The sequence below is a fragment of the Carassius carassius genome, chromosome 4 (genome assembly GCF_963082965.1).
Source record: "Carassius carassius chromosome 4, fCarCar2.1, whole genome shotgun sequence".
Classification (NCBI taxonomy): domain Eukaryota; kingdom Metazoa; phylum Chordata; class Actinopteri; order Cypriniformes; family Cyprinidae; genus Carassius; species Carassius carassius.
Genome location: NC_081758.1, coordinates 1,545,947 through 1,573,344, shown reverse-complemented (window position 1 = coordinate 1,573,344; position 27,398 = coordinate 1,545,947). Strand labels below are relative to the sequence as shown.

At 40.7% G+C, this 27,398-nt stretch overlaps 1 protein-coding gene across 1 annotated transcript; it reads right to left on the bottom strand.

Moving 5' to 3' along the window:
- Nucleotides 1-597: 597 nt before the first annotated feature.
- On the bottom strand, nt 598-24,909 carry LOC132132399 (cationic amino acid transporter 2-like). Its single transcript, XM_059544766.1, has 13 exons — nt 24,884-24,909; nt 23,749-23,810; nt 23,088-23,458; nt 18,307-18,462; nt 18,034-18,196; nt 17,721-17,857; nt 6,308-6,530; nt 5,182-5,318; nt 4,839-4,941; nt 2,978-3,105; nt 2,142-2,308; nt 1,418-1,526; nt 598-984 (listed from the first exon to the last, which is right to left on the bottom strand). The coding sequence occupies exons 3-13, from the start codon at nt 23,455-23,457 to the stop codon at nt 836-838; spliced, it is 1,842 nt and encodes a 613-aa protein (XP_059400749.1). The 5' UTR covers nt 23,458; nt 23,749-23,810; nt 24,884-24,909; the 3' UTR covers nt 598-835.
- Nucleotides 24,910-27,398: the final 2,489 nt, after the last annotated feature.

Here is a 27,398-nt window from a genome sequence, read left to right as displayed (position 1 = left end):
GGTCTCTGCCTCTGTGCTCGAGGTCGGCTCGCACTGGACAGTGGAAAGCAGCTAATGGATGAAGATGGCAGAAGACTGTACATTCGCAAGATGGACATATGCGCATCTTGCCATTTTACAATTGCATAAGGCATTAGAGTTTACATATAGTCTTGTCTAGTATGAATAGACCCAAGCAATTCACAGATATTGCCAGATAATCACTTTACCTCTACCATACTTGTAACAGACTTGGATCGTTTGTGATTCTGGCTGTCATCCTTTCTTGCATTGTCTTAAAACTTCACTTTGCCAATTATAAGCTATATATTGTTAGGATAGCCCACAGTCATTATGCTACATCAGTGTGCCCTCTACTGGATATAAAATGCTCTGCAGTACATTTTGTCATTTTAGAATGTAAATTTTCTTCTGTAGTTATTTTGGTGAAAGTAACTCAAAAGTAATACAGAAGTAATGTTACGCATTAAAACTCGGACACAGTAATATCGTAAGGTAAGGAATTACTTTTAAATGACAGTAACAAGTAATCTATAATGTATTACAGTTTGGAAGTAACATGCACAACACTGTTCATGACCCCTTTGATACCTGGGCCACTACCTTCAAAAGAACTAATTCTAATATATACCCTTAAGTTTCATACTTTAATGCCATAAAGAGCGTACCTCTCAGTCATCATTTTGTTTTATAATATGATACCAATTAATCCTTATACTTCATAATATATCCTTATCCTTATCCTTATCCTTATAATTCAATTTTCAGTACACAACAAAAATCATATTGTAGTTTCTCTGACTCAGGAGCAAAGCACAAGACATTACTGTTGGCTTTAAAACTTGGTTTGTAGCGTTGGTGTAGTAGATCCGATATTTTTCGTTTTAACATCAATTGTCTCAACATTGATGGGATGTTTGGAGAACTGGTTCCGTTTCTTCTGTACACTGAAGTGCACTCCGTAACAGAAGTAGATGAGCAAGCCTATATTTCATTAGGAAATACAATTAAGCTTATTATGTACAATGATTGGTTTATGTTGAAATGTGCATGTACTTTTCGTCCAATGTTTTGATAATATTGGTAAAACACTCCTGTCAATGATATTCATTCATCGCAGAGCACATCCTGATTGTGAATCCTGCACAATCAGGATGATGAAGGATTCACATAGTGGTTAGACTAGTGTTCATAAATGCAACAGTTGCATTCATCAAAAAGCATCATGAATAAATTAATTTGGCAATCTGAAGTCAATGGTATATTGAACATTGCCTTTGCTGACTCATTTGTGAATTATGAATAAGATTTATTCTCCAAAGCACTTTCTCACACACTAATTTCCTGAAATTGTTTAATTGGAATTATTTTCCTGCATATATGGCTCAGTAAACTGAAAATATTCATGTTGTCTTACCCACTGCCATCCACACTGCATAGCGAATCCACGTTTCACCCCCCAGCTGGATCATTAGGTAGATATTGATGAATGTACTGAAGATAGGGAGTAATGGCAGAAATGGGACCTACAGAAAAATGTGAAAATGTTTCAAGCAGTCTTGAACTCTTTCTAAACACAAAATTTCCATGTTCTTAACAACAGTATTTATCAACTGTCAGACCACAACACAATCATGTCTTATGTCCCTAGTGAAAAAAGTACACTCTAGCATACTTTTAAAAAGAGTAATATACTTTAATAGAAAATACTTAAGTGTAAACTGAAGGTAATGTTTTTGCACACTTAACAGCATGTTACTTGCAACTAAATTAAAATTAGCCATATAGGTGATGAATAAATGTGAGACAAAATAGCATATTAGAGTTTGATTGTTTTGATTATTATTGATGTAAAGCACATTTCTTCTGTATGCCAAGTTGATATAAAATTGGAAATTATTTTGACCTATGCATGGTAGTACATTTGATGACTTAGTTTAATTAAGTTTTTGTTACTTATTAATGATTTTGTCATTTTTGGTGCTATGTTGGGTTGTCAAATGCAAGACCTGAGGTCCAAACCAAAAGCACTTGAGATCCACTGTTAGAACAACAAATCTCAGCACATTTTATGCATTACTTGTTGCTAAAATGTAAAAAAATATGTTGATGCTTTTTTCATCCAGTAAATGACAGCTTACCATAAATGCAGCCTTGCTACCATTCTGTGGTTGTCGCCAAATAATAATGATAGTCATGAGAAACGCCACCGAAACCAAAGTGATAATCAGAATCACCCACCACTCTGCTATCAGTCCAGCCTGTACAACTTTTGTGATGATCACACTCAGGATAACCGCGAACACAACTAGAAATCACATTAAAGGTTCAAATGAAGTGGAGAATGGCATGTTAGCATGAAATCATTTTAGCATAAAATTAGGTTAAATGCACTTGAATGTTCATTAGTTTAGGTTTCAGTTTCTTGTCCTGGTATGTCATTGACTATGATTGATTTTTATTGATTATTGACTTGTTCTCATTGGCTGCCTAGAGATTTATTTTCTGTTTGTAAACAATGCCTGATGAAGGTCACATGACGACCGAAACATTTATTACAATTAGCAAGTTGTAGCAGTGTGCAGGAGTCATTATGTTTTATAGCTAAAATTTATGGCATGAAATTTCTAAAATATTAAAATACTCATTAAAACCACAAATATTAATGGTGCATTATTGTCAAACTATTATATTTGCAAAATGAGTTATAATTTTTCTTGAAGCTTGGAATTTCCATTCATTTTAAGGCATTTTTCTAAAGAATTATGGCAGCAGCTAATTGTATTAATCATAAAAGTACAATTAAGTTTGTTTATTGTTGGTTTAGTTTTGTTTATGACAGGCTTGTGCGACTTAACTACATTTTCCATCATTCTCTTTGATTGTGCAAGAAAGATAAAACATTTTAGATACAGCATACTTTAGACTTACTCATCAGATGCAAGCATGTACTGCAATAATAAAAACCAAAACTTACTTGTAAGTATGGTCAGCACAGACACAACTTTAGAACTTCTAGCGGAAGCACTTTTAGGGGGGCTAAAAGGATTCCATTTCTTCTGAAGTTCTGATTTCTCACTGATCTCAGCTGGCTCTGATTGGTACCTGTGTTGATAAAAATAGTTAATACTATTGCACACAACTGTTACTATAGTCAGTAATTTACATCTAACTCTGTTGTCTGAACATTTGTTTTGTCTCTGGATATTGAGCAATGTTTTGAGGATTGCAAACTGTCAGTACTAACACAGGCAAACATGTTTTTATAATAATTATGAAACTGAAACTGATGCGTGGTTCTAAACCAGGGGTGTCCAAACCTGTTCCTGGAGGGCCATTGTCCTGCAGAGTTTAGATCCAACTATAATTAAACACACATGAACCAGCTAAAAAAGCTTTTCAGAATCACAAGAAACTTCCTGCCAAGCAAGTTGGAGATGGTTGGAGCTAAACTCTGCAGAACATTGGCCCCCCAGAAGCAAGTTTGGACACCTCTGATCTAAACACAGTACTTTATTACACAAGATGAAGATAATCCAGATAATGCTGATGGAGGTGGAGACCGAAACTAAATCAGAGGAACTGAGGACTAGGGAAACATCACAGGTTCAGAGGACTAAGGTGGAACTTGGGGATCGGAAGACCAAAGTGGAGCCATTGGGGCACATATCAGTGGCAGAGATGAAAAAAAAATGGAGGACCACTGTGACACCAAAGGAGTGGAGGGCCAAGACACAGCCGAAGGACTGGAAGTCCATGGTGGAACCAGGGGATCGATGGACCGTGGCAAAGCTTAGAAAGACAAGGAATTCTGGTGGAGCCGGAAGGCAGGGGGACCACAGTTGAGACAAGAGATTGTAGAGCCATGGAGGCCAACGCGTCTTCAGAGTCTTCAGATGACAAAGAACACAGCGGATCAGGAGGCTGTGGTTGTGCTTATGGAATTGGTGCACTGAGGAGCCGGTGATGACCAGGGCAGCGTTAGAGGAGGATTACCAACAAGGCCATAATGCAGGGCAGAAATAGCAGAGGAGGAAGGGCCAGGGACCTTGACAGAACCAGAGAGTTTATCGTGCTGTGGAACCAGCAGAGTAGAAAGGAATAGGGAACTGGACAGAACAAGAGAGTCCATAGAGCTGGAAAAAGACCAGCAGAGCAGTTTAAGGATATGGACAGATGCAGGGGGTCCAACAAGCCAAATGGGACCAGCAGAAGAGGAAGGGCTTAAAGGGCTGCCTTAAATCCAGGATGGACAGGATAATAAGATCTGCCTGCTAGATGGTGGGTGCTGGCTCCAGAACAAACTGAGCACCAGACCCTGCCTCGAGGTCAGACTGGGCTTCTGGATGAGGGTCTGTGGTGGGTGTGGACAAAGGCTTTTGGGGTCTGTGACAGGCGTGACAAAACTCTAGGGGCGATTGTGCTCCTTATCCTCCTAGCTAATGGAGTTGATCTAAAAATTGGCACAAACGTCCCTTGAGGACCATCAATGGGCAGGCAGGGTTTAAGAGGCTCATTAAATAAATCACCAAAAATTTAGGGAGACTTTAAGTCATATGATGTTGCTAAAAAGTGAAAATTATTTACAAAATGCTTCTCAATTGAAAATAAAGAGAATACTTGCTATTTGTCATTTGTGATTTTGTAACTTATTTTTGGCATATTATGTGTAAATTAAGGTTGCATTACATATTTCAGTGTGAATGTGCATTCTTTGCAATTTGTAAAATTTGTGTGAGTACTTCAGGAAAAAAAACAATCAAAATCTATTATACTATTCATGGATTATTTATACATTTATATTATTTATATTATTTTGTATTGTGTTTGAAACTTACCGAAGAATTAAGATGCAGATGGCTACCAGGGTATAGGCAAAGAGTGTTCCAATAGACATCATGTCTACTAGAGCCTTCAAGTCAAACACCAAGGCCATTATTGCTAAAAAGACAAATAGTTCACTTATAGAATTTCACAGGCAAAAAATTAAATGAAGATAAACAAATTTACATCTGCTATACTGTATATTCAACTTCAGGGCTAAGAGCAAGTGGCCTTTGGGACGGCCTTAAATATCTCTATTTACCTCTGGTGTAGTAGTTTGGTTTCAGAAGGCATGTCATGTAGATTAGTTACCGTTATGATGGTGTATTACTGTGATGTGTTCTCAAAGAGAATTACCTGCTATTATTCCAGAAGAGAGTGTGGCGATGACAGGACTCTGTCTGGAACTCATGTTACTCAGTGGTTTGAAGAGCAGCCCATCTCTGGCCATAGCAAACAGCACACGAGGCATAGGAAACATGGATCCCAGCAAACTGTTGAATAGTAAACAAACTGCACTAATGTTACAGTAATTTAACGTTGTAATTTATTTTACTATTTTGTGCATTTTAAGCAAATAACTCTTATCAGCTGCAAGAGTTGTCCCCATCCAAACTGATGAGGCAAGTTAATTTCTCATAGTTCTTCTTTTCTGCATTGTGATCATTAACTATCAAGTTCAGCTGCAAGTTTGCTTCACTTATCTATACTTTGCACCTTTAAAGAACTACTGTATGTTCTTAAAAGCTTATCTCTCATAGAGAACATAATGAACCTGGATGTACTGGTGGTTTTGTAGACTCAAGACCCAAACTAACAATAGCATGGACTGACCACAATATGTGTTAAATAATTAACTGGATATATCTGTTCTGATATATCCTGCATCAACATCAATCCTTGACAACTGTGTTTGACAGTTTAGAGTCCTGCATTATGCATACAACATTTGACCTTATGATGTCAATGTGTTGAGGGAGAGTGGTTCGGCGAGGCCTGCAGGGGGAGAGAGAGTTGAAAGACCAGAGGTGAGTAAGTGGGTCAAATACAAACGACAAACATCTGTGTCTCGTTCCAGTGATTGGCATGGAGAGACCAGATAAAAAGGCGGGGAGTGAGCTGGAGAAGAGAGAAAGACTGACTGCTGCCTGGTGAAGTGGTCGTACATGCTCTGGAGAAGCCTTGTGTATTGTTGTATATGGATTGTATCATTTTGAGCGCTGGTAGTGCGACATTTTGTTTGTTTTTATTTTGTGAAATAAAAGTCACCAGCAGCAGTCTATCCGACCCCGCCCTCTATCTTCCTTTCCAATCATTGGCTTTGTTACACCCAATTTTACCGAGCCAATGCACAGTTTTACTTTTTAGTTTATGTGAATATACAGTTCTGTCCTCTTTCTGATCATGTAATGCTGCTTTTTATAGTCCTAACAGTATGCGTCTAGTGTAGTAAGTGCTTTATGGTCAACATGTGTTGCTTCACCTTGTTGAAAGAGCACACAAAGATCCAACAGCCACAGCATACTTTGCAGGATCCCAGCCCACATAGGTGAAGGCTACCGGTAAGGGACTCTGAACATTTAGTTGGTAATAGGGCATCATGAGCGTGAGAGCAGCCGAAACGCCGAAATAAGCCAAGAAACAGATGAGAAGAGAAGCCACAATTCCTATAGGGATAGACTTCTGAGGGTTTTTGACCTCCTCACCTAGATACAGGAGACAAATCAAGTACAAAAATAATTAAGACTAGTAAGTTATACCTTTTCACTTTATGTGTCTATTAAGGACCATTTTTGCTCAAGGGTTTTCATGCTATTTCAATACAGTGTCAGATCAAAGTGATCATGCCTGCCAAAACACCCAAAAGACAAAACGCACACATACACACACACACACACACACACACACACACACACACTATAAAAGTACAGTAAAAAGTATTATATTCCAAGACATCTGAAGCCATACGTGTCATGGCATTGACAATCCAACATGAATGATTCAGGAATTCAATATAAATAGTCCTTAATGCACAAATTGAAATACCTAGGAGATTCTCAGGAGAACATGCATGCATAAGTGGCCAGGAACTGAACTAAAGGAGGGTATAAATAGACAGGAATAAATGAGTAAATTAACAACTAATAGGTGGCAACAATAGGTAACCATGGTAAAAAAAAAATAGGTACACACTAGGAAATGCTCTGGTTAGTTACATAACTAAGATAAGGGAATGAGTTGCGTTTCACAGTTTACTCTGATACTGAAGCCTGATTTGTTCGCATTTATGTAGCTGCACGTACCAATGGTGCTTTAACCCACCAAAAGGGGTGGAGCCGATTGCTATATGAGTTGGCTCTGAGAGCCATATCACCAGAACCTTTTGACTGATAGCAACACTCATTGACTCGCGCACATCCATATACTATGGCAGCTTACACAACACTCATTCCTTTATCTCAGGGAACTGAGTTTATGTTAGTAACCTGAGCTTTCCCTTTTGAATGGGGTCTCCTGTTGCATTACATGCTTATAGAGAATGCATCCATTTGCGAACGAAGTCACTCTCTGAGCCCAACCCATAGCACCTATACTGAGGGCTCCTGTAAGCATGAGCTAATAATGAGGCCCAAGCCATTTAGGCTGAGGAATACATAACAAAACCTTCTTTACTTACATAGGGGATTATGTAAACTTAAGTGGACAAAATCTGTGCCTGCAGGGCAGGGACATCTGAATTATAAAACCTGGTGAAGGTGTTAACATGAGGATTCACATATAAATGGTTTACAATCACTCTGATCACGTAGAACGTGCTTATTCTGTTCATTTTTAGCACTTTTTGTGTAAAATCATATTTTTTCACCAAAAGAATGTTGTGACTTTAATTGCATGTGAGCAGCACAGCAAAAATAGGCTCAGCGCCAAAACCATCGATTCAGCGCTGCTCACGCGATGCTCCTTCTTAACGCTCAAGTGCTGCTCCTGCTCCTGGTGTGAATGCACGCACATGCCACTCATGCTAGCAGTGTGAAACCAGACTATGAGCTTGAACCAGGCAGAGTGGATTGGGATTGTGCTCTGAATGGAGTGGAGAGCACTCTAGGCACATAGCCATGGCTTGGTTTGAGGATCACTCTAGAGTTGTTGTAACAATTTGTCTAGTATTCATACCCAGACCAATTGCCACAAGATTTATATTAGGGAGGGAACCACCGGCTATGGTCTGTGTTAGTTCAAATACTCAAAAAGACAAGAAATAGATGCAAAAGTGAGTATTATTCCACAAGAAAGCAGTAAAGCATACATATCAATACATGATAGAAAACCCCACATATAATAACCAGAGGCATAGCATTTCAAAATACAAGGAAAAAGTCACACATCAACAACATTATTTACAAAAGTAGTGCAAGAGTTCTTATCTGGATAAGCAGAAACCACAACGGTTTTCTGCCGTACTCAAGTGCACACAAGACTGGAAACGAAATGGCCGATCCAGATGCCACCGAGGAGAATAGAAGTAAGGTGTCCTGTGGTTAAACAGTCCTTTTGAAGTACAATCTTCCCGGGTATTATCCGGAAGGACTAAAGAGTCCTTCTACAACCAAGCAAACAAAAATCAACATCATACCATATGTGAATCCACACAGGTCAAAAATAACCATGAGACAAACACCAAATCTTACATTGACTGAGCAGAAAATCCCATAGATTCCCAGTCTGGACTGGAGTGGTATGCCATGCTGTTAGGCCTCAAACACCTCTCACTCCTTCTATCCTTGCCTTACTGATATCCTAGAGCAATAAGCACACTAACTCCCCCTATTGTCAGGTAGAAGCCTTACATACCCACACAGGAAACTAATGTGACAGGTCAAGACTGTAACATACCCTCCCCCTCAGCAGAAGGATGGCTATAACCATAACATGGCTTCAGATTTTGTACGTGTACAGTTTCCACAATATCAGGATTATCAATGTACCTTACAGAACAATTAACAGGTCCAAGTACTTTTACCACCTTGGCAGGGCCTTTCCATTTTGCTGCCAACTTAGCCATATACCCTTCGTCTGCTCTGGAAAGAGGATGGGTCCTGACCCAAACCAAACCTCCCACCAAAAACTGCACAGATTTATGCCTTTGATTATAGTACCTTTGCTGTTTTCCTTGGGCTCGTTCAACATTAGTTTTCACCAGGTTGATGAGTTCCTGTTGTCTATCAAGAAGAACATATGCAGGGTTAATCGTGATCAGGGAGTTTGTGAATGGCTCTTTCTATGGGCCCTTTCAATTTTCGTCCTAATGCAACCTCTGCAGGTGTGAAACCAGTGCTCTCATGCCATGCAGTGTTAAGAGCAAATCGAAACTCTGCTATCCACTTGTCCCATTGTCGATGTTGATCACCTACATAAGAAGCAATCATTGTTTTGAGGTTGCGATTAACTCTTTCTGTGAGATTGGTTTGTGAGTGGTAAGCGGTTGTCAATTTCTGAATGACCCCCCATTGCTTGCAGACTGTACTGAGTAATTGAGATGTAAATTGTACCCCCCTATCTGACACCAAGGTACACATAGGTGTACCCCATCTGGTGAAAATCTCCTCCACAAGAATCCGGGCTATTTGCGGTGTCTTGGCTGTACGTAATGGGAACATTTCTATCCATTTAGAGCAATAGTCAACAACCACGAGGAGGTATTCATTTTGTTTACTGCTCTTAGGGAAAGGTCCCATTAAGTCCACTCCTAACATAAACCCAGGTTCAACTACAGGAGTTGATTGGAGATGACCAGACAGCTTGGTTATAGCGGGTTTGTATTTTTGACATGTGGTACATTCCTTGCAATACTTCCATACTTCATTTCTCACATTAGGCCAATATGCAAAATCCAGTAATTTTAATAGCGTTTTCAATCTCCCCAAGTGTCCACTAAGGGGTCTGTCATGTATGTAGTGTAAGAGAGCTTCACGTTGACTGGACGGGATCACCAGTTGGAGTTTTTGTCGTTGTTGTACTTTAGGTAGACTACGAAACAGAAAACCATTCTTCATCACGTAGTGGATGCGGGAAGGATCAGGAAGTTTATTGCACTGTGCCTCTTGAATCAGTTCTTGTAACTCTGGATCTTTTTGTTGATCTGTGGCAATTTGTGCTAGATCTACTTGCAAGTTGCTTGGTAATACATCAGTGGCTTTGATTACTGCAATCATCTTCTGAGGGGTGTGGTTGGTATGCCCTCTGGACAATATGTCAGGCACTACATTGCATTGACCTTTACGATACTTTACGGTGAAGTGAAAGCCTTGCAATCTCAGGGTCCAACGGGTGAGGCGTGATGATGGCTTTGGGTGCTGAAAGACCCATGTCAGCGCCGAATGGTCCGTTATGACTGTAAATGGTCGTCCCTCCAAATATGGCCTCCACTTTTCTACAGCCCAGACCACCGCCAAACATTCCTTTTCAGAGACAGAGTATGCCTTCTCTGCTCCTCGTAATAAACGTGAGGCATAGGCGATGACCTTTTCTTCACCAGCTGTTTCCTGAGTAAGCACCGCACCTAACCCAACCTCACTAGCATCTGTTTGCACTGTGAACGGTTTACTGAAATCTGGGGGCATCAACACTGGTGCCTGGGTTAAATCCTGTTTTATAGTGTTGAATGCATGTTGACATTGTTCTGACCATAACTAAGTGGACTTTTTTTGTTTCAGTGCATGAAGTGGGGCAGCTTTCTCAGAGAAATTAGAGATATAGCGGTGGTACCAACCAGCGAGTCCTAAGAATCGTTGCACGTCTTTGATTGACTGAGGGGTTGGAAAAGACGCGACTGCTTCTACTTTTGCTGGATCTGTTTTTATTCCACTGCTTGACACAATGTGCCCTAAGAAGGTGAGAGTCTGTTGCATGAAGTTACACTTGTTCAGGTTGAGGGTTAGACCAGCTTTATGGAAACAATGGAAAACTTGCTGTAGGTGGCAAAGGTGTTCTTCCTCATTCTTGGAGAACACCACAACATCATCAATGTAAATGAAACAGCACTTACCCTTGATTTCTCTAAGTGCCTGTTCCATTAGTCTCTGGAAAGTTGCTGCAGCATTTTTATGCCCGAAAGGAAGACGACAAAATTCGTATAACCCAGACGAAGTGACAAAGGCAGTTTTCTGGATGCTGTCAGGCACCATCTCCACCTGCCAGTATCCACTTTTTAGGTCCAGTGTACTGAATGTTGTGGCACCATGCAAAGATTCCAGAATGTCTTGGATCTGTGGCATAGGGTATTCATCGAGGTGAGTTTTAGCATTCAAACCCCGGTAGTCCACACACAATCTTGAACTACCATCCTTCTTAGGCACTAATACTACAGGTGCTGCCCATGGAGAAGCTGATGGCCTGACAATCTTCTTGGTTAGCAGATTAATGATTTCAGATTCAATGAACTGCTGCTTGTCCCGAGAAACTTTATATGGGCGTTTTCTGACTGGTACTTCATCAATGGTGATGATTTGGTGTTTTACCATGTTGGAATGTCCTATTTCATGAGTGCATACTGTGGGCCATTGCAACATTAACTTTTCCAATTGCATTCTGAACTGACCATGAGTATTAGCTTGTTGAACCAATTTTTGAATGGTCAACTGGGTTTCGTTAGATATAGGAGGGGCTGGTACAGCTACATAAAAATGTACTGTCGCTTGGGATCCATGTGTCAAGAATGGAAAAGTTTCTTCAGCTCTTCCTTCTCTGGCGGGTATGATGTATCGGGATCTCTGAAAGTATAAAGTCAATCCAGAATCCATCAGAAAATCCATCCCTAGGATAATTGGCACAGTCAAATCCACATCCCTCATTATGTATAATGTAATGTTCCATCTTAAGTCCTTGGATCTCACACTTCCAAGACACTCTTCCAATTGCAGTCTGCTGCTGTCCGTTGGCGAGGAGAAATGCTTGACCATCCCCGGGGAGATATGAATTGTTCTTGCTCATCTGGTCCCAGGTTGACTTTTTAATGAGAGAGAGTGTGCTACCAGTATCTACCATCGCTGTACAGTATCGATCTTGTAAAATAATGGGGATGGTGACAGTGTTGACCCCAGTTATGGCTGGATTATCGGAAGGTTGGATTATGCTTGCAGTGGTATGACAAGGTCCTACTTGGAGACAGCGAGCTGGTTGAACTTTCTTCTTTTGGTCAGCTGTATTAACTTGACTCCAGTACTTCCTAGATTCTTCAAAATCCCTTTCGATTTGTGTGCCAATCCTTACTAGTTCAGCAACATCCTTCACGGTCCCTCTTAATAGACTAGCTAGACGAGGGTTACAGTTTCTTAGTACAGCCTGGACAATGTCTTTCTCACTCATTCCACTTTTCCATTTCATACATAATGCTCGATATTGGTAAGCAAAGTCCCGAATACATTCCTTCATCCCTTGTTTCCTTTCCTGCAATCTTCTAATAGCTACGTCTTCGTAATCTTCACTTAAGAAGGACTGCAAGAAGACTTCTCGAAACTGCTTCCAACTCCTCACGTGTTGCCGTTCTGCCAGCCACCAGTCTTTAGCAGTACCTTTGAGCACCGCAGTCAATGCCGCCAGCACTTCAGCATCACTAAGAGGTCGAACTGCAAAGTATTCTTCACACCGCTCAATGAAGTTTACAGGATCCTCTTCCTGAGCATCACAGAAGCGAGGGAACTCAAGTTTAGCCGGGGGATTGTACTGCAAGGATGTATGACTTTCTGAATACATTGATGGAATGTTCTGTACGTGGTAAGTTTGATTTTGAGAAGCGGTATGAGGAGTAGAGCAATTGGGAACAGTCTGTGTGGAGTTATTTGAACGAACATTGAATGATTTGAATTTTTGCTCAATTTGGACATCCCTTCGTTTCAGACAGTCTATCATGGATTGTCCTATGTCCCTTAATGCTAGTTCCAACCGATCCTTCATTCTCTCTCTCTCTCTATCAAAACGGTAGTTAATTTGTTCCTGCAGCGTTTGAACCTTGGCTTCCAACACCTTTTGGGAAACACACTCACCTAACCTCTGTTTGTTCTCTTCCCAGCTGCCTTCAAGTGTAGTTAGTCGATCTGATAGCCTCTCTACTATCATTGTGGTTGATATTGGTGTGGCTTGGTTATGCTCACTTTCCCATTCAAGTGGGGGTGGGGGTAGAAACCTTTCCTGCACATCATCTAAGATATTTTCCTCCTCTCCATCAATGTACAAGTTGCTGAATGTGTGCATTAACTCACCCAACGGGTCTCTCCGAGTAATAAATGCCTCAGATGAGAAATCCAGTTCAGGACCATTTTCATCCTCTCCCAGAGCAGCCTCACTTGCCATACTGAAATATCTGAAATTTACCCTGAACACAAGAGCTTATAAATGCCTGCAGGTCCCTGTTCGGGCGCCACTATGTAACAATTCGTCTTGTATTCATACCCAGACCAATTGCCACAAGATTTATATTAGGGAGGGAACCACCGGCTATGGTCTGTGTTAGTTCAAATACTCAAAAAGACAAGAAATAGATGCAAAAGTGAGTATTATTCCACAAGAAAGCAGTAAAGCATACATATCAATACATGATAGAAAACCCCACATATAATAACCAGAGGCATAGCATTTCAAAATACAAGGAAAAAGACACACATCAACAACATTATTTACAAAAGTAGTGCAAGAGTTCTTATCTGGATAAGCAGAAACCACAACGGTTTTCTGCCGTACTCAAGTGCACACAAGACTGGAAACGAAATGGCCGATCCAGATGCCACCGAGGAGAATAGAAGTAAGGTGTCCTGTGGTTAAACAGTCCTTTTGAAGTACAATCTTCCCGGGTATTATCCGGAAGGACTAAAGAGTCCTTCTACAACCAAGCAAACAAAAATCAACATCATACCATATGTGAATCCACACAGGTCAAAAATAACCATGAGACAAACACCAAATCTTACATTGACTGAGCAGAAAGTCCCATAGATTCCCAGTCTGGACTGGAGTGGTATGCCATGCTGTTAGGCCTCAAACACCTCTCACTCCTTCTATACTTGCCTTACTGATATCCTAGAGCAATAAGCACACTAACTCCCCCTATTGTCAGGTAGAAGCCTTACATACCCACACAGGAAACTAATGTGACAGGTCAAGACTGTTACATAGTTCAGACCAAACTCAAGGTATGAAGCACTGTGTGACAGTGCTTGCAGGTTGCTCACTTGCTTGACCAACACTAAAGCCAAAAGGAGGGCTTTCTTAAGCAACAGGGACCACAAAATGGCCTACTGGAGCAGTTCGTTGGGAGGGCCCTGTAGGGCCCGGAGGAATATAAATAAGTCCCAGTTTGGCACAGTATGAGGCAGATTAAATTTCCAGGGTCCCCTCAGAAACTTAATGACAAGAACATCCCTGCCGACTCACTAGTCATCCATGAGAGCATGATTTGCCACATATACTTTGAGCGTTGAAGGGGTGTGACCCTTGTCCAGCAGCTCTTGTAGAATGCTTAGCATGTAGAACACATCACAAGAGAATGGATCCTAGTTCCTAGCTGCACGCCAGTCAGAAAAGACAGATAATTTAAGGTCACAAGGGGATCTTGTAAATGTGGCTGCAGTCTTCAAAATGGTACAAGTCACACTCGCAGGGAGTTTTAAAGAGGGGCCAAACATGATAGATCCACAGTTTTGGCCAGGGATGCCAAATCATCCACTTGAGAGAGAGGAGATCTGTCTTCAATGGTATCGGCCAGGGGACTCAGAAAACCATGTCTGATTACTCCAGATTGAGGCCACCAGGAGGACCAAACATCTAACCCTCCCAGACCTGTCTGATGAACTGAAGAAGCAGGGCTACTGGGGGGAAGCTCTACATGTGAACGCTGACCCAATAATGGGCCAGGACATCTCACTGCTTTAATAAGGTAATTGGCCAGTGGAAGTTGTATTCTTAGATGAAGAGGTCCACCTCTGCTCTCCTGAAGACAGACCAGATCATTTAAACTGTTTGGGGATGTAGTCTCCATTCTCCTAGAGCTACATTGCCCCTGGACAGCATGACTGCTCTTTGGTTCAGTCTGCCTGGCATATGAACTGCTCTCAGCACATTGAGATTGCAAAATACCCTTAATAGAAGACGCTGGGCCATCCTGTAAAGGGAGCATGACCTGAGACATCGTGCCCCTCCAAAGCCGGCAGGAAGGTTTTTAGTGCTAGAAAAACTGCCATTATCTTGAGGCGTTTAATGTGTAAGCATTTCTCCAGGTTTGACCAGGAGCTAAACGCTGGTCTGCCCTCATACAGAGCTCCCCAACCTAAGATGGAGGCATCTGTCATGACCTTCCTTATGGAAGTCAGTCCCAATGGTATGCCTGATTGCGAGGGGTTTTTCAAGGGACCACAGCTCTGATGCAGTGGTGAGTTACCCTGAGATGAAAACTCGGATTGAACATGGGATTTGAGCCAATTCTGGAGAGGCTGCATGTGAAGCAGGCCCAAAGAAACCAAAGTGTCAATTTGCTTGGGTGCATACAGAATGAGAAGAGCAGGCCCAGCCTGAATATAGCTTCCATTGCTCAGAGTAAAGCAGAGGGATGGAGAATGAGTGTTAGATTTTTAGAGGAAGTTTTGGCTTCGGCTACAACTGAACCTGTATTCTTCCTCTCTGTGTTGGGATCTGGACAGCTTCTGAAGCTTTGGGTCCAATGTAACTCTAGGGCAGTGACCTTGACGCGGGCCTGGGAAACAAGAAGGGTTTTCTTTCGCTGCTGAAGCCCAGGCTCAGACTTAGGTTCTGGAGCGCTTCACCACTGGCCTGATGTGAGGCATTGCCTGCAATGATTTCTTTGTCGCTGTAAACTGCTCAGCAAAACCATCCACAGCAGAGCCGCACAGTCCCTTGGGAGAAACTGGAGTGTCTAGGAAGACGACTTTGTCAGCGTTCCGGATCTCCATCAGATTTAGCCAAAAGTGCCCTCACCACCAAGTTGGCCATGGCCTTACTGATAGCATCACTGTGCACAGCTCTCTAAAGGCATCAGAACTCTGGCTGGACTCGTTCATGGTGCGTAGAAGTTTGGCCTGAAACACATGAAGCACCACCATCATGTGAAGCACTAAGCCAGCCTGGCCAGCTGCTGAATAAAGTTTTTAGGGCTGAGGTGGTCCTGCAGGGCTTAGATGGATGTGCTGCATTGGCCTTCAATCTCCGGGGCCAATGGAGGGCACAGATGAACAATGACTGCCTCTTCAAGAGGGTAAAGCTTGGCATAACCTTGTTCTTCAGCACCATCAACAGTGGTTAGAGTGGCAGAGGAGGAAGGATTAACACGCACAGAGTAGGGGGTCGCTCCACCTCCTGGTGAGGTCTTCACAAACTTCTGGAAAGAACAGGGCTGGCAGCTGGTGGGAGGATCATTAACGGTATCCCTTCAGGTACCACTCATCTAAAAGGCCTTGGACAGGCTCTTCTGGAGCTGACCAAGTTAGGCCGAGAACCTCCACAGCCTTGGTTAAGAACTCAGATCAGCTCGCTGTCCATGCTGGACCATGTTGTTTGCATCAGAGGAATGGTGTCGGGATTTTCAGCTGAACATGCCTATTTCTCTGCATCTGAAGTTGCCAATGACATTCAGTCATCGGCGTGTCCTGTTACAAAATAAATCCTCCGCCAAAAGAAATCAAGCCAATTGCTGACAAGGGCTGCTGATCCTCGTGTGTTAAGCACTCAGGCACATTGAGGCATTGCGGGGAAAGTGAAGCATGCATTATCATGCATGGAGTTCACTCGAGCCCTGTGTTTGTACCCCATTCTTTGGAGGGAAGAAACAGGAGAGCAAGCCTGGGAGGACTGCCTTCGTGGAAGAAGGTGATCAACACAGAGTAGGGGTTCGCTCCACATCCTGGTGAGGTCTTCACAAACTTCTGGAAAGAACAGGGCTGGCAGCTGGTGGGAGGATCATTAACGGTATCCCTTCAGGTACCACTCATCTTAAAGGCCTTGGACAGGCTCTTCTGGAGCTGACCAAGTTAGGCCGAGATCCTCCACAGCCTTGGTTAAGAACTCAGATCAGCTCGCTGTCCATGCTGGACCATGTTGTTTGCGTCAGAGGAATGGTGTCAGTATTTTCGCCAGAACATGCCTATTTCTCTGCATCTGAAGTTGCCAATGACATTCAGTCATCTGTGTGTCCTGTTACAAAAGAAATCATCCGCCGAAAGAAATCAAGCCAATTGCTGACAAGGGCTGCTGATCCTCGTGTGTTAAGCACTCAAGCACATTGAGGCATTGCGGGGAAAGTGAAGCATGCATTAGCATGCATGGAGTTCACTCGAGCCCTGTGTTTGTACCCCGTTCTTGGGCGGGAAGAAACAGGAGAGCAAGCCTGGGAGGACTGTCTTCGTGGAAGATGATCCACGAAAGGATAAGGGTGAGACTCATTCTCTCACAGTGAGAGCATTCTGTACCAGTGAGCACAGACTCTACGTGGACACTGCCCAGACAAGTAACGCACTCACAGGGGATCCCTGCATTAGCCACACTCAGGCATCACATTTATCATGGTGTTAACATGATACCACATGGCACAACTAAAAAATGGAAAACATTTGATGCGTTTTGTCCATTCAATTACACAACAACAGCATTTCAGGGGCTTGAAAAAACGAACTTTTGAAAATGGGTTTGAAAGTGCAAGTTTTTGTGGTTGTCGTTGTAAAAACGTGAATCTGTCGTGCATGCTTGTGTGTACAATATGTTCAGGTTTTTTTTTCTTTGTTTTGAAGTTTGATGGACATGGTTACTATGAACTGGAAAAAATAACAGCTCACAGTTTTGGAACACAAATTGTCATTTTATTTTCATTTAATTAAGTATTCCTATTGTTGAAGTACCTGTGGTCGCAATGCAGTCAAATCCCACAAAGGCATAAAAACAGGTTGCGGCTCCAGCAAAAGTTCCCTCAAATCCAAATGGAAAGAATCCTCCTTTTCCAAAACTGGATATCGTTTCATTTGAGATTGAGAGATTTCTTTAAAAAAAAAAGCAGTGTTTAAAACTAAGTAGGTATTCTAAAAATAATTTAAATGTGCATTAAAACAGTCTCTCAATTTCCTCATTTAATTTTTAATGTTGTTGATTTAAAACTTGCAGTAAAAAGATTTACAATTGCTACAAATGCTCTGTAAATTTCATAATGCAACATACGCAGTTATTGTGTAGTTCCAAATATCCTTCTCTGTTATATGCCAGTTTCTAATGTCACCCTTGATGAATCCAGCAATGATGACAAAAACCAGAACTACCATATTTATAGCTGTGAAGATCTTGTTGACAATGGCAGACTCCTTCACCCCAAAGGCAAGGATCCCTGAGAAATTACAATAATCAACATAAATTTAATCCATGTTGATTCAAATGACTATCTTTACATAACTCATTTATTGACACTACAACAAATTTACTGGAAGTCTTACTTACCTGCTAAAACCAGGATAAGGCCAGCAGCAAAGAAGTCTGGATATGGAGCGAGGCCAGGTAAATTCATTGGTGTATTTTCACTCAAATAATTGGCAATCTTATTTCCAATCAGGTCATCAAAAGTGCCACTCCATGCTCTTGCCACACTGGATGTCCCTGTCATAAAGTCATTCATATCAAGCAATTATACAAACTGATAGTGGTTCTGAAACATATGGCAGGTTTTTTGGTCATTTAATTATAGGCATAATAATTTAGTGAATATAACTCTTGTGAGATTAATGTCACTGATCAAATGATTGTGTAATGCTGTTGAAAAGTTCATAGAAAATCTTATTTGAGCTCGGCTGCATTTCCTAAAAGCATTGAGAGTTAATTAGAGTTAATTAAATAGTTTAATACTCTATGTAACTATTTGCCCTCTAATTTTTAAAAACTAAAATTGTTTGCATCTTTTAGATTTTTTTCATGGCACACTGGAGGATCACAGGACTGGAGACATAAGGAAAACAGAATGACATTTAACAGCTAACAAAGAACCGGAGACAGAACTCATTTTAAATACACTGATACCAAATGGAACAGACTTAGGAGCAAACATGGCTGGAGACAAATACACACAAATGAGGACAGGAACAGGAAGGACCAAATAAGCAAAATAATAATAATACCTTACATTTATATAGTGCTTTTCTAAGCATTCAAAGCGCTTTACATTGTCGGGGGGTATCTCCTCATCCACCACCAGTGTGCAGCTTCCACCTGGATGATGCGACAGCAGCCTTATTGCGCCAGAACGCCCACCACACACCAGCTTATTGGTGGAGAGGAGACAGAGTGATGAAGCCAATCAGTGTATGGGGATTATTAGGAGGCCATGATGTTCAGAGCCCAATGGGTGAATTTTGGCCAGGATGCCGAGGTCACACCTCTACTCTTTTCGAAACACATGGGATTTTTAATGACCACAGAGAGGCAGGACCTCGGTTTAATGTCTCATCCGAAGGTCGGTGCTTGTTGACAGTATAGTGTCCCCATCACTACACTGGGGCGCTAAGACCCACACAGACCACAGGGTGAGCACCCCCTGTTGGCCACACTAACACCTCTTCCAGCAGCAACCTAGTTTTCCCAGGAGGTCTACCATCCAGGACCAGAGTCTAACATTACTCCCCTATCCCATAAGGTATGTCCCGCGCAATAAAACATCCAGTGGGGTGGAGGGGGGGGGGGGGGGCACTCTGGAGGCCTCTAGGAGCAGGGTTACCAGACGGAAGGCCTCCAGAACAGTGCACAATCAGGGAACCATGGCAGATCTGACAGCTCTGGGTACCATGGCAGAGTAGGAGGCCATGGTAGATCAGCCACCAAGGCCGCGGCCCCAGACCCCGCCTCTACTGCTTGAGCCCTACTATCCCATAAAAAAACATGGGGACATTTACGGGGGCCTAGGCCCTATGTGGGCCATGACAGGGGACTGGAGCCCTCCATGGGCTTAACTGGAGATTTGGAGCCCTCCCTGGGCTAATTTGAGGATCTGGAGCCCCTCCCTGGGCTCGACGGGGGATCAGGAGCCCTCCCTGGAGCAAGCTCTGGGACTGGAGTTGATATTGGAGCCGACACTGGAGCAAGCTCTGGGGATGGAAGGCCTGACTCTGGAGCAGCTGGCGGGCTTGACATCTGCGTGACCAGCTGGCCTGTCTTCTGAGCAACCGGTGACTTTGACATGGGAATGGCTGGTGGGCTTGGCATCGGCACGGCCAGAGGGCTGGAGAGAGCCGCAGCCAGTGGGCTTGACATCGGGTGGCTGGTGGGCCTGTCTTCGGAGCAGTCGGCGAACTTGACTTAGGCCAGGCCTGCAGGCTTGTCTTCGGAGCGACCGGCAAGCTTAACTTCTGGGCAGCTGGTAGGCTTGTCTTTGGTGCGCCCAGCAGGCTGAAATGTGAGCTACGGCTGGCAAGCACGACAATGGCACGGCTAGCATGCTTCACAGCGGGGCAGTCTTCATACCGCAGAGAACAAACAGGGGAACAAAAGAAAAACAACTGACTACCCAAAAATGAAAACCCGGGAGAAGGATAGATGCTTAGTGTTTTTAGGGCAGCTGTTTTGCTGTTGCATTCCTTGTGTAAAGCCGCTTTTGAACAACAGACAGCGTCAGAAGCATCTAAAGACAAAAAGGACTGGACTGCTGCTGAGTGGTCCACAGTTATGTTCTCTGATGAAGTTAAATTTTGCATTTCCTTTGGAAATCAGGGTCCCAGAGTCTGGAGGAAGAGAGGAGAGGCACACAATCCACGTTGCTTGAGGTCCAGTGTAAAGTTTCCACAGTCAATGATGGTTTGGGGTGCCATGTCATCTGCTCGTGTTGGTCCACTGTGTTTTCTGAGGTCCAAGGTCAACAAAGCCATAAGCCAGAAAGTTTTAGAGCACTTCATGCTTCCTGCTGCTGACCAACTTTATGGAGATGCAGATTTCATTTTCCAACAGGACTTGGCACCTGCACACAGTGCCAAAGCTACCAGTACCTGGTTTAAGGACCATGGTATCCCTGTTCTTAATTGGCCAGCAAACTCACCTGACCTTAACTCAATAGAAAATCTAAGGGGTATTGGGAAGAGGAAGATGCCACGCTGCATTGCTGCAGTAATTCAGGTAAAAGGAGCCCCAGCTAAGTATTGAGTGCTGTGCATGCTCATACTTTTCATGTTTCAATTTTTAATTGGCCAAGATTTCTAAAAATCCTTTTGTTGTATTGGTCTTAAGTTATATTCTATTTTCTGAGATACTGAATTTGCGATTTTCATTAGTTGTCAGTTATAATCATCAAAATTTAAAAATAAATAAACATTTGAAATATATCAGTCTGTGTTTAATGAATGAATATAATATACAAGTTTCACTTTTTGAATGGAATTAGTGAAATAATTCAACTTTTTGATGATATTCTAAACATATGACCAGCACCTGTATAAGTGCTATAACAAGTCTTAGTTAGCACTCACCCTAACGCAGTACACATAACAAGGGCTTTTAAATAATATAATAAATAAAAAGAAAACAGATAGAATAGAAAAAGAATAGAAAAAGAATAGAGCAAGTTAGTGTTCAAGGTCTTTTAGAATTAGAATAGTGAGTGTTAAAGTTAGAGGGTCAAATAAAGATGGAAGAGATGGATTTTAAGCCGATTCTTGAAGATGGCTAAGGACTCAGCTGCTCGGATTGAGGAGTGATTGAGGAGGGTGGGAGGAGGGATTGAGGAGGGTGGAACATTTAATTTAAAAGTCCGTAAAAGTGACTTTGTACTTCTTTGGGATGGAACAATCAAGCGACGTTCACTTGCAGAACGCAAGCTTCTAGAGGGCACATAAGTCTGAAGTAACAAATTTAGGTAAATGGGTGCAGAGCCAGTGGTGGTTTTGTAGGCAAACATTAATGTCTTGAATTTTTTGTGAGTAGCTATGGTAGCCAGTGCAAATTGATAGACAGAGGTGTGACATGTATTCTTTTCGGCTCATTAAAAATTAATCTCGCTGCTGCGTTCTGGATTAATTGTAAAGGTTTGATAGAACTGGCTGGAAGACCTGCCAAGAGGGCATTGCAATAGTCCAGCCTGGACAGAACAAGAGCTTGAACAAGGAGTTTTGCAGCATATTCTGAAAGAAAGGGCTTGATCCTCTTGATGTTGAATAAAGCATCTGCAATTTTAACAATGTGGTCTGAGAAAGTCAGCTGATCAACAATCCAAAACTCCAAGGTTTCTGGCTGTTTTTGAAGGAGTTATGGCTGATGTGCCTAACGTGATGGTGAAATTGTGATGAAACGATGGGTTCGCTGGAACCACAAGCAGTTCTGTATTGGCAAGGTCAAGTTGACGGTGATGGTCCTTCATCCAACAAGATATGTCTGTTAGACAAGCTGAGATGCGAATAGCTACCGTCGGATCATCAGGATGGAATGAGAGGTAGAGTTGAGTGTCATCAGCATAGCAGGGGTATGAAAAGCCATGTTTCTGAATGACAGAACCTAATGATGCCATGTAGACAGAGAAGAGAAGTGGTCCAAGAACTGAGCCCTGAGGCACCCCAGTTAGATGTTGTGATTTGGACACCTCACCTCTCCAAGATACTTTGAAGGACCTATTTGATAGGTAAGACTCAAACCACTGGTGTGCGGATGCCCTTTGCCAGTAGGGTTGATAGGAGGATCTGGTGGTTAACCGTGTCAAAAGCAGCGGACAGATCAAGCTGAATAAGTATTGAAGATTTGGATTCCGCTCTTGCCAGTCTTAGTGCTTCAACAACTGAGAGCAAGGCAGTCTCAGTTGAATGTCCACTTCTGAAGCCAGATTGGTATAATATATATGTTGTGTAGCATTAAATTTGCATATATGATATTTAAAAAGGTTTTTAAAAAGGGCAAACAAGCACAATAAAAGTTGTTAATATGATTTTTGTGTCTTTGTTATTTTATAGTTTGGCAATTTTAAATCACCATTTAATTTTTTTTTAATGCAAAAAAAAAAAAGTAAAAAAAAAAGTAAAAAAAAAAAACAAAAACATCAAATTCATTCTCCTTTTATATTTCATGGAAGAATTAAAGTCATCAATATCTGACATGAGTGTAAGAAAAAATTTTTTCAAGTTTTTTTGTCTCAATTGCTTCTTTAAATGTTAAGGTAATGGGCGTTGTCAGCATTAATGAGCAACAACAGCCAGCTCAAATAAAGCATATTTGTTTGAATGTATTGTTAGTGCTGGATATATGATGTTTGTTCTTGCCTATTATGTATGACAACAGTAAGTTCCAGCCGGTGATGAAGGCCCACACCTCTCCGACAGTGACGTAGCTGTACAGGTAGGCAGAGCCAGTTTTGGGCACTCGGGCACCAAACTCTGCATAGCACAAGCCCGCAAACACAGATGCCACTGCCGCAATGAAGAATGACACAATGATACTGGGACCAGCTACTGTTCTTGCAACCTCACCGGAAAGGACATAGACCCCAGCACCCAGTGTACTTCCCACCCCAAGGGCCACTAGGTCTAGTGTGGTCAAGCAACGCTTAAAGTTGGATTCTTCACCATCAGGCTCCACTGGCTTTCGCCTCGATAGGCTCTTCAAAAAGGACAGCACCTTGTCACAGAACATCCTGAGACAAATAATATCGGTGATTATATGTCACATATGTCATGATAATAATAGATGTATTCAATAGAAACATTTGTATTGCACTTCAAATATTTGTTTTTCTTTATTTTTTCAATGCAAGTCTTTGTTTTTATTTGGCCATTTAAAAAAAAATATCAGTTATGTTTCTTTAGTCCATTTTAAGTGATTTTTTTGTTTAAACATGATCAGCTTATTTCGTCTTTTCTTCATTATGTTTATTTGAAGCAGTCAGAATTACCCTGTGTGGGAAATGTGTACAAATAAACATACCTTGACTTAAATATTCTGTGTGCTGCTACGGAAGACTTAAAGTTACACAGGGCTTCTGTTATCTGAAGATAATACAAATACATTTTATTTGTATACAACCATTTGTATATAAAACGCAGCTCATTTATAAGGAAATAAAAAAAAACATTATATAAAAAAAACACAAAAATAACAGCTATAGCAATAAAAAGAGATAATGAGGGGAAAACTAAAAGGGATGTAAAATTTAATATGCATTTGTTCTTCATTGTTTTATTTTTATTTTTTTATTTATTGTCTTTTTTTCATTCTCTTAAACCCTTTTTTAAGATAATTTTTAACCATTCATTTTCCTTAGTCAATTTTAGATTATTTCAAATGTTTAAAAATTATCTATCTGCTTCTTATTTTATTAATTATGCCTAAAACACTCAGAATTATGCACTTTGTATGAAATGTGTGATACAAATACGTTATCAGAGGGTAAGAAGACAAAGAAGAATAGATCATAAACTATTTAGAATAAATATTAGCATAAACCCTAAAAATAAAAACAAGAAAGAAAAAGTACAAATATAATATTAATAATGATAAAATTAAATAAATGGAGAGCAGTTGAGGGGAAAATACAAGGAAAATAAAAAGATTTGAAACATAGTAATACTTTTTTTTTATGCATAGATCTTGTGTAATTTCATTTGGTTGAACATTTTAGGACATGATGGCTGGAAACAGCTAGCTATATTTTAACTCTTGATAGACATATAAATAAATAAATATAATAATATTCAGTTCACTAAAATGTTCAAAAGTCATATTACTTATCTTCACCATTTACTGGTATGCACAGAATATCTGGCAAAAGCTCGTTATCTTGCTTTAATGATTTTCTCTCAAAGACACTAATGCACATGCTTCCTAATGGGAATTAGTTGACTCAGCCAACATTTTTTTTTATTAATATCTAAAGGGTCTTTTTTAATCAATTTTATTTTTATATGTCATTATGCAGAAATTACACCAGTAAAAAAGCTGCTGTCATGTGATTGTAAAGCACAAAATACTGAATGAGCACATGCCAAATATTCAAATAGAAGCAACCTTGTCTTCATATTAATCACAGTATCTTCTTAAAGTGAATAATTAGGTAACTTACCTGCAGGCTCAGAATCCAGGCTGTGTGTGAAGGTGTGGTTATGGTCCAAGTGTTCCTGAGCACAGACTTTATAAGAGAGCCCCTCCTGTAAATTCTCACGTGTCCAAAATGTCAGTGTGCCATTTTTTACGGACTACATATATATTTAGAAGAAATGTGTGATTTCCGGAGAAGAGATAGGCACTAGTTTAAAAGAATTTTGCAGTTGTAAGGCTGACACGCACAAGGTATTTATCAAAAGAGCTCTATATTGTGGAAATTTTCTTGAACCACAAAACTAATACATGCACATTCTGTGTCTGTCACAACGTTAATACAGTCGGTACTTTGGAAGTTAGATTTAATAATCCATCTCAAACAACCGCAGTTGTAAGGGGTTAATTTAATGCACATTCAAATATATTCAAATACCCAATCAAGAATTTTGATCCTCTATTATACTCTATATTATTTTAAACATATTATTTCTCTAACATATGTTTGTAAAAAAAAATAGTGTAATAAAACATGGAAAGAAGTAAATTATGGAAATAAAGATGACTCATAGAAATACTGATGTTCAAATCTGATACTATGGCTGTTTAAAAATATAAGGGGCAAAATCTGTTATTTCTTGCTGACTCTTACTATTACAGCGGCTGAAGTCCATGGCTATATCCTGAATAGCAGACTAACACTCTGCAGCATGTAGTGCACAGTAACTAGAGGATTCTGCGCAGGGTTTTCTCTCCCACAATGCAATGCATTTGACTTGAGTTAATATGAGTGAATTTTGACTCACAATTTCATATTGCTTAAAAAGTCGTTAATATTGAGTAGCTCCTGTTTCAAGCAATAATTGACTATTTTGTACATTTCTTAACCACCAATAGGTCTAAAAGACGACGTTTTGTGTCTTGCTTGCATAATGTGTGTGGTCTCACATAGTAAAGGTATTATACAGTATATAAAATAACATATTGGACAAAACTGTGTGTTTTGCAGGATCTTCCGAAAAGGTGGGCCATTTAATTAAAATGCAGTAGCACTGGCCACTAGTGGTGATTTTGCACTACCACATTCAGAACATATTAGGAAACAGTATTTATATGTATCATAGTCACATTCTTGTTCAACAAGGCAAGGGTATAGGATAATCATTTCTACTACAACTTAAAAAAACACTCAACACAGGTGTGATCAAATTGACTTTGTCAAAATTGTTTGTTGAGAATGACTGTCAAAGTATGTTTTTTATCTTCTTTTAAGTAAATGTGCATTAATACATGTTGTTGTTAGCAGACGGTTGGAGTGACTCTCAGAATCACTGAAAGGTGAGGGGATCATGTGTAAAAATAATTTTGCTGAAGGAAGCAAAGTAAAGCAAAAACCCTTCAGAAAATGACCAAAGGTCTAATATGCCAACTGGAATGCAAAGTTAAATGACTAATCATTAATGTTTCTTTAATAATCTGCATTGATGGATCTTCTAATGCTTTGAGTCATCCAAATACTTGCATTCTTATTTAGCAGATGTATATATATATATATATATATATATATATATATATATATATATATATATATATATATATATATATATATATATATATATATATATATATATATATATATATATATATATATATATATATATATATCTGAAATAACACCTGAAATTGTCACAGTGTCTGGGTTGTGTTCCCTGGGTATCCACTAGGTGTCCTCAGTTCCCACGGTGTCTATCATATTATCACTTCCTGTTCCCTTATTTGGTCACCTTCCTCCTTGTTCTAGTTAATTGAATGTTCCCAACCTGTCTCCTGTTTCCCCATTATCCTTTTGTGTATTTATACCCGGTCTGTCTGAGTCTTTGTCACGGAGTCCTTGTCGTATGTATGATACCTCCCAGAGTGTGCTCTTCCCGTGTGTTCTTGTTTTGTTTTTGGATTTTCTGGTTTTGACCCTGCCTGGACTGTTTATGCTTTTTTGGATTGCCCTCAATAAACCTTTTTACCTGCATTTGGATCTCTTCCGTGTTCCTTGTATCACCGTACGTGACAGAAGTAGTATGTCAACATAATAAAAAAAAAATGGCTTACTGATCTGAAATCAAAACAATTTCTGCAATTTTTATTTGCCTGTTGCTTTTTATTTGTTTCATACTTTTGTTTCCCTTTCTTCTCCATTTTGAAAGAAAAAACTAAATATAAGCCATTTCAAAATCAGATTGATTTTCTTGGAGGGTCTAAGGGCCACAGGGTGGTCATGATCCTCTTGTTCACATTGAATAAAAATTCACTTATAGCTGGAGGGCCAGATCTAAAAACTGGCACAACGTCCCTCAAGAACCATCGACAGGCAGCAAGATCCTATATTAAAGCATGCATTAAAAATACGGTGGATATGAGGGAGCAATCAGGAAAGTAGCTGGTCCTCAAATGTTCACCTTATTATTTAAGGAGAATGAACTGAGCTGAACTGCTGCTAGATCCATACTTGTGCTCTGTTATGGAGGATCTATGCATCAGGTCTT

Excerpts from the sequence above, each read along its gene's own strand:
- LOC132132399 (XM_059544766.1), bottom strand. The coding sequence starts at position 23,457 with ATGTTCTGTGACAAGGTGCTGTCCTTTTTGAAGAGCCTATCGAGGCGA. Across the intron at positions 17,858-18,033 it reads TGGAACTACACAATAACTGC|AAATCTCTCAATCTCAAATG; the intron begins GTATGTTGCATT and ends TTTTTTTTAAAG. Across the intron at positions 1,527-2,141 it reads GTAGCAAGGCTGCATTTATG|GTCCCATTTCTGCCATTACT; the intron begins GTAAGCTGTCAT and ends ATTTTTCTGTAG.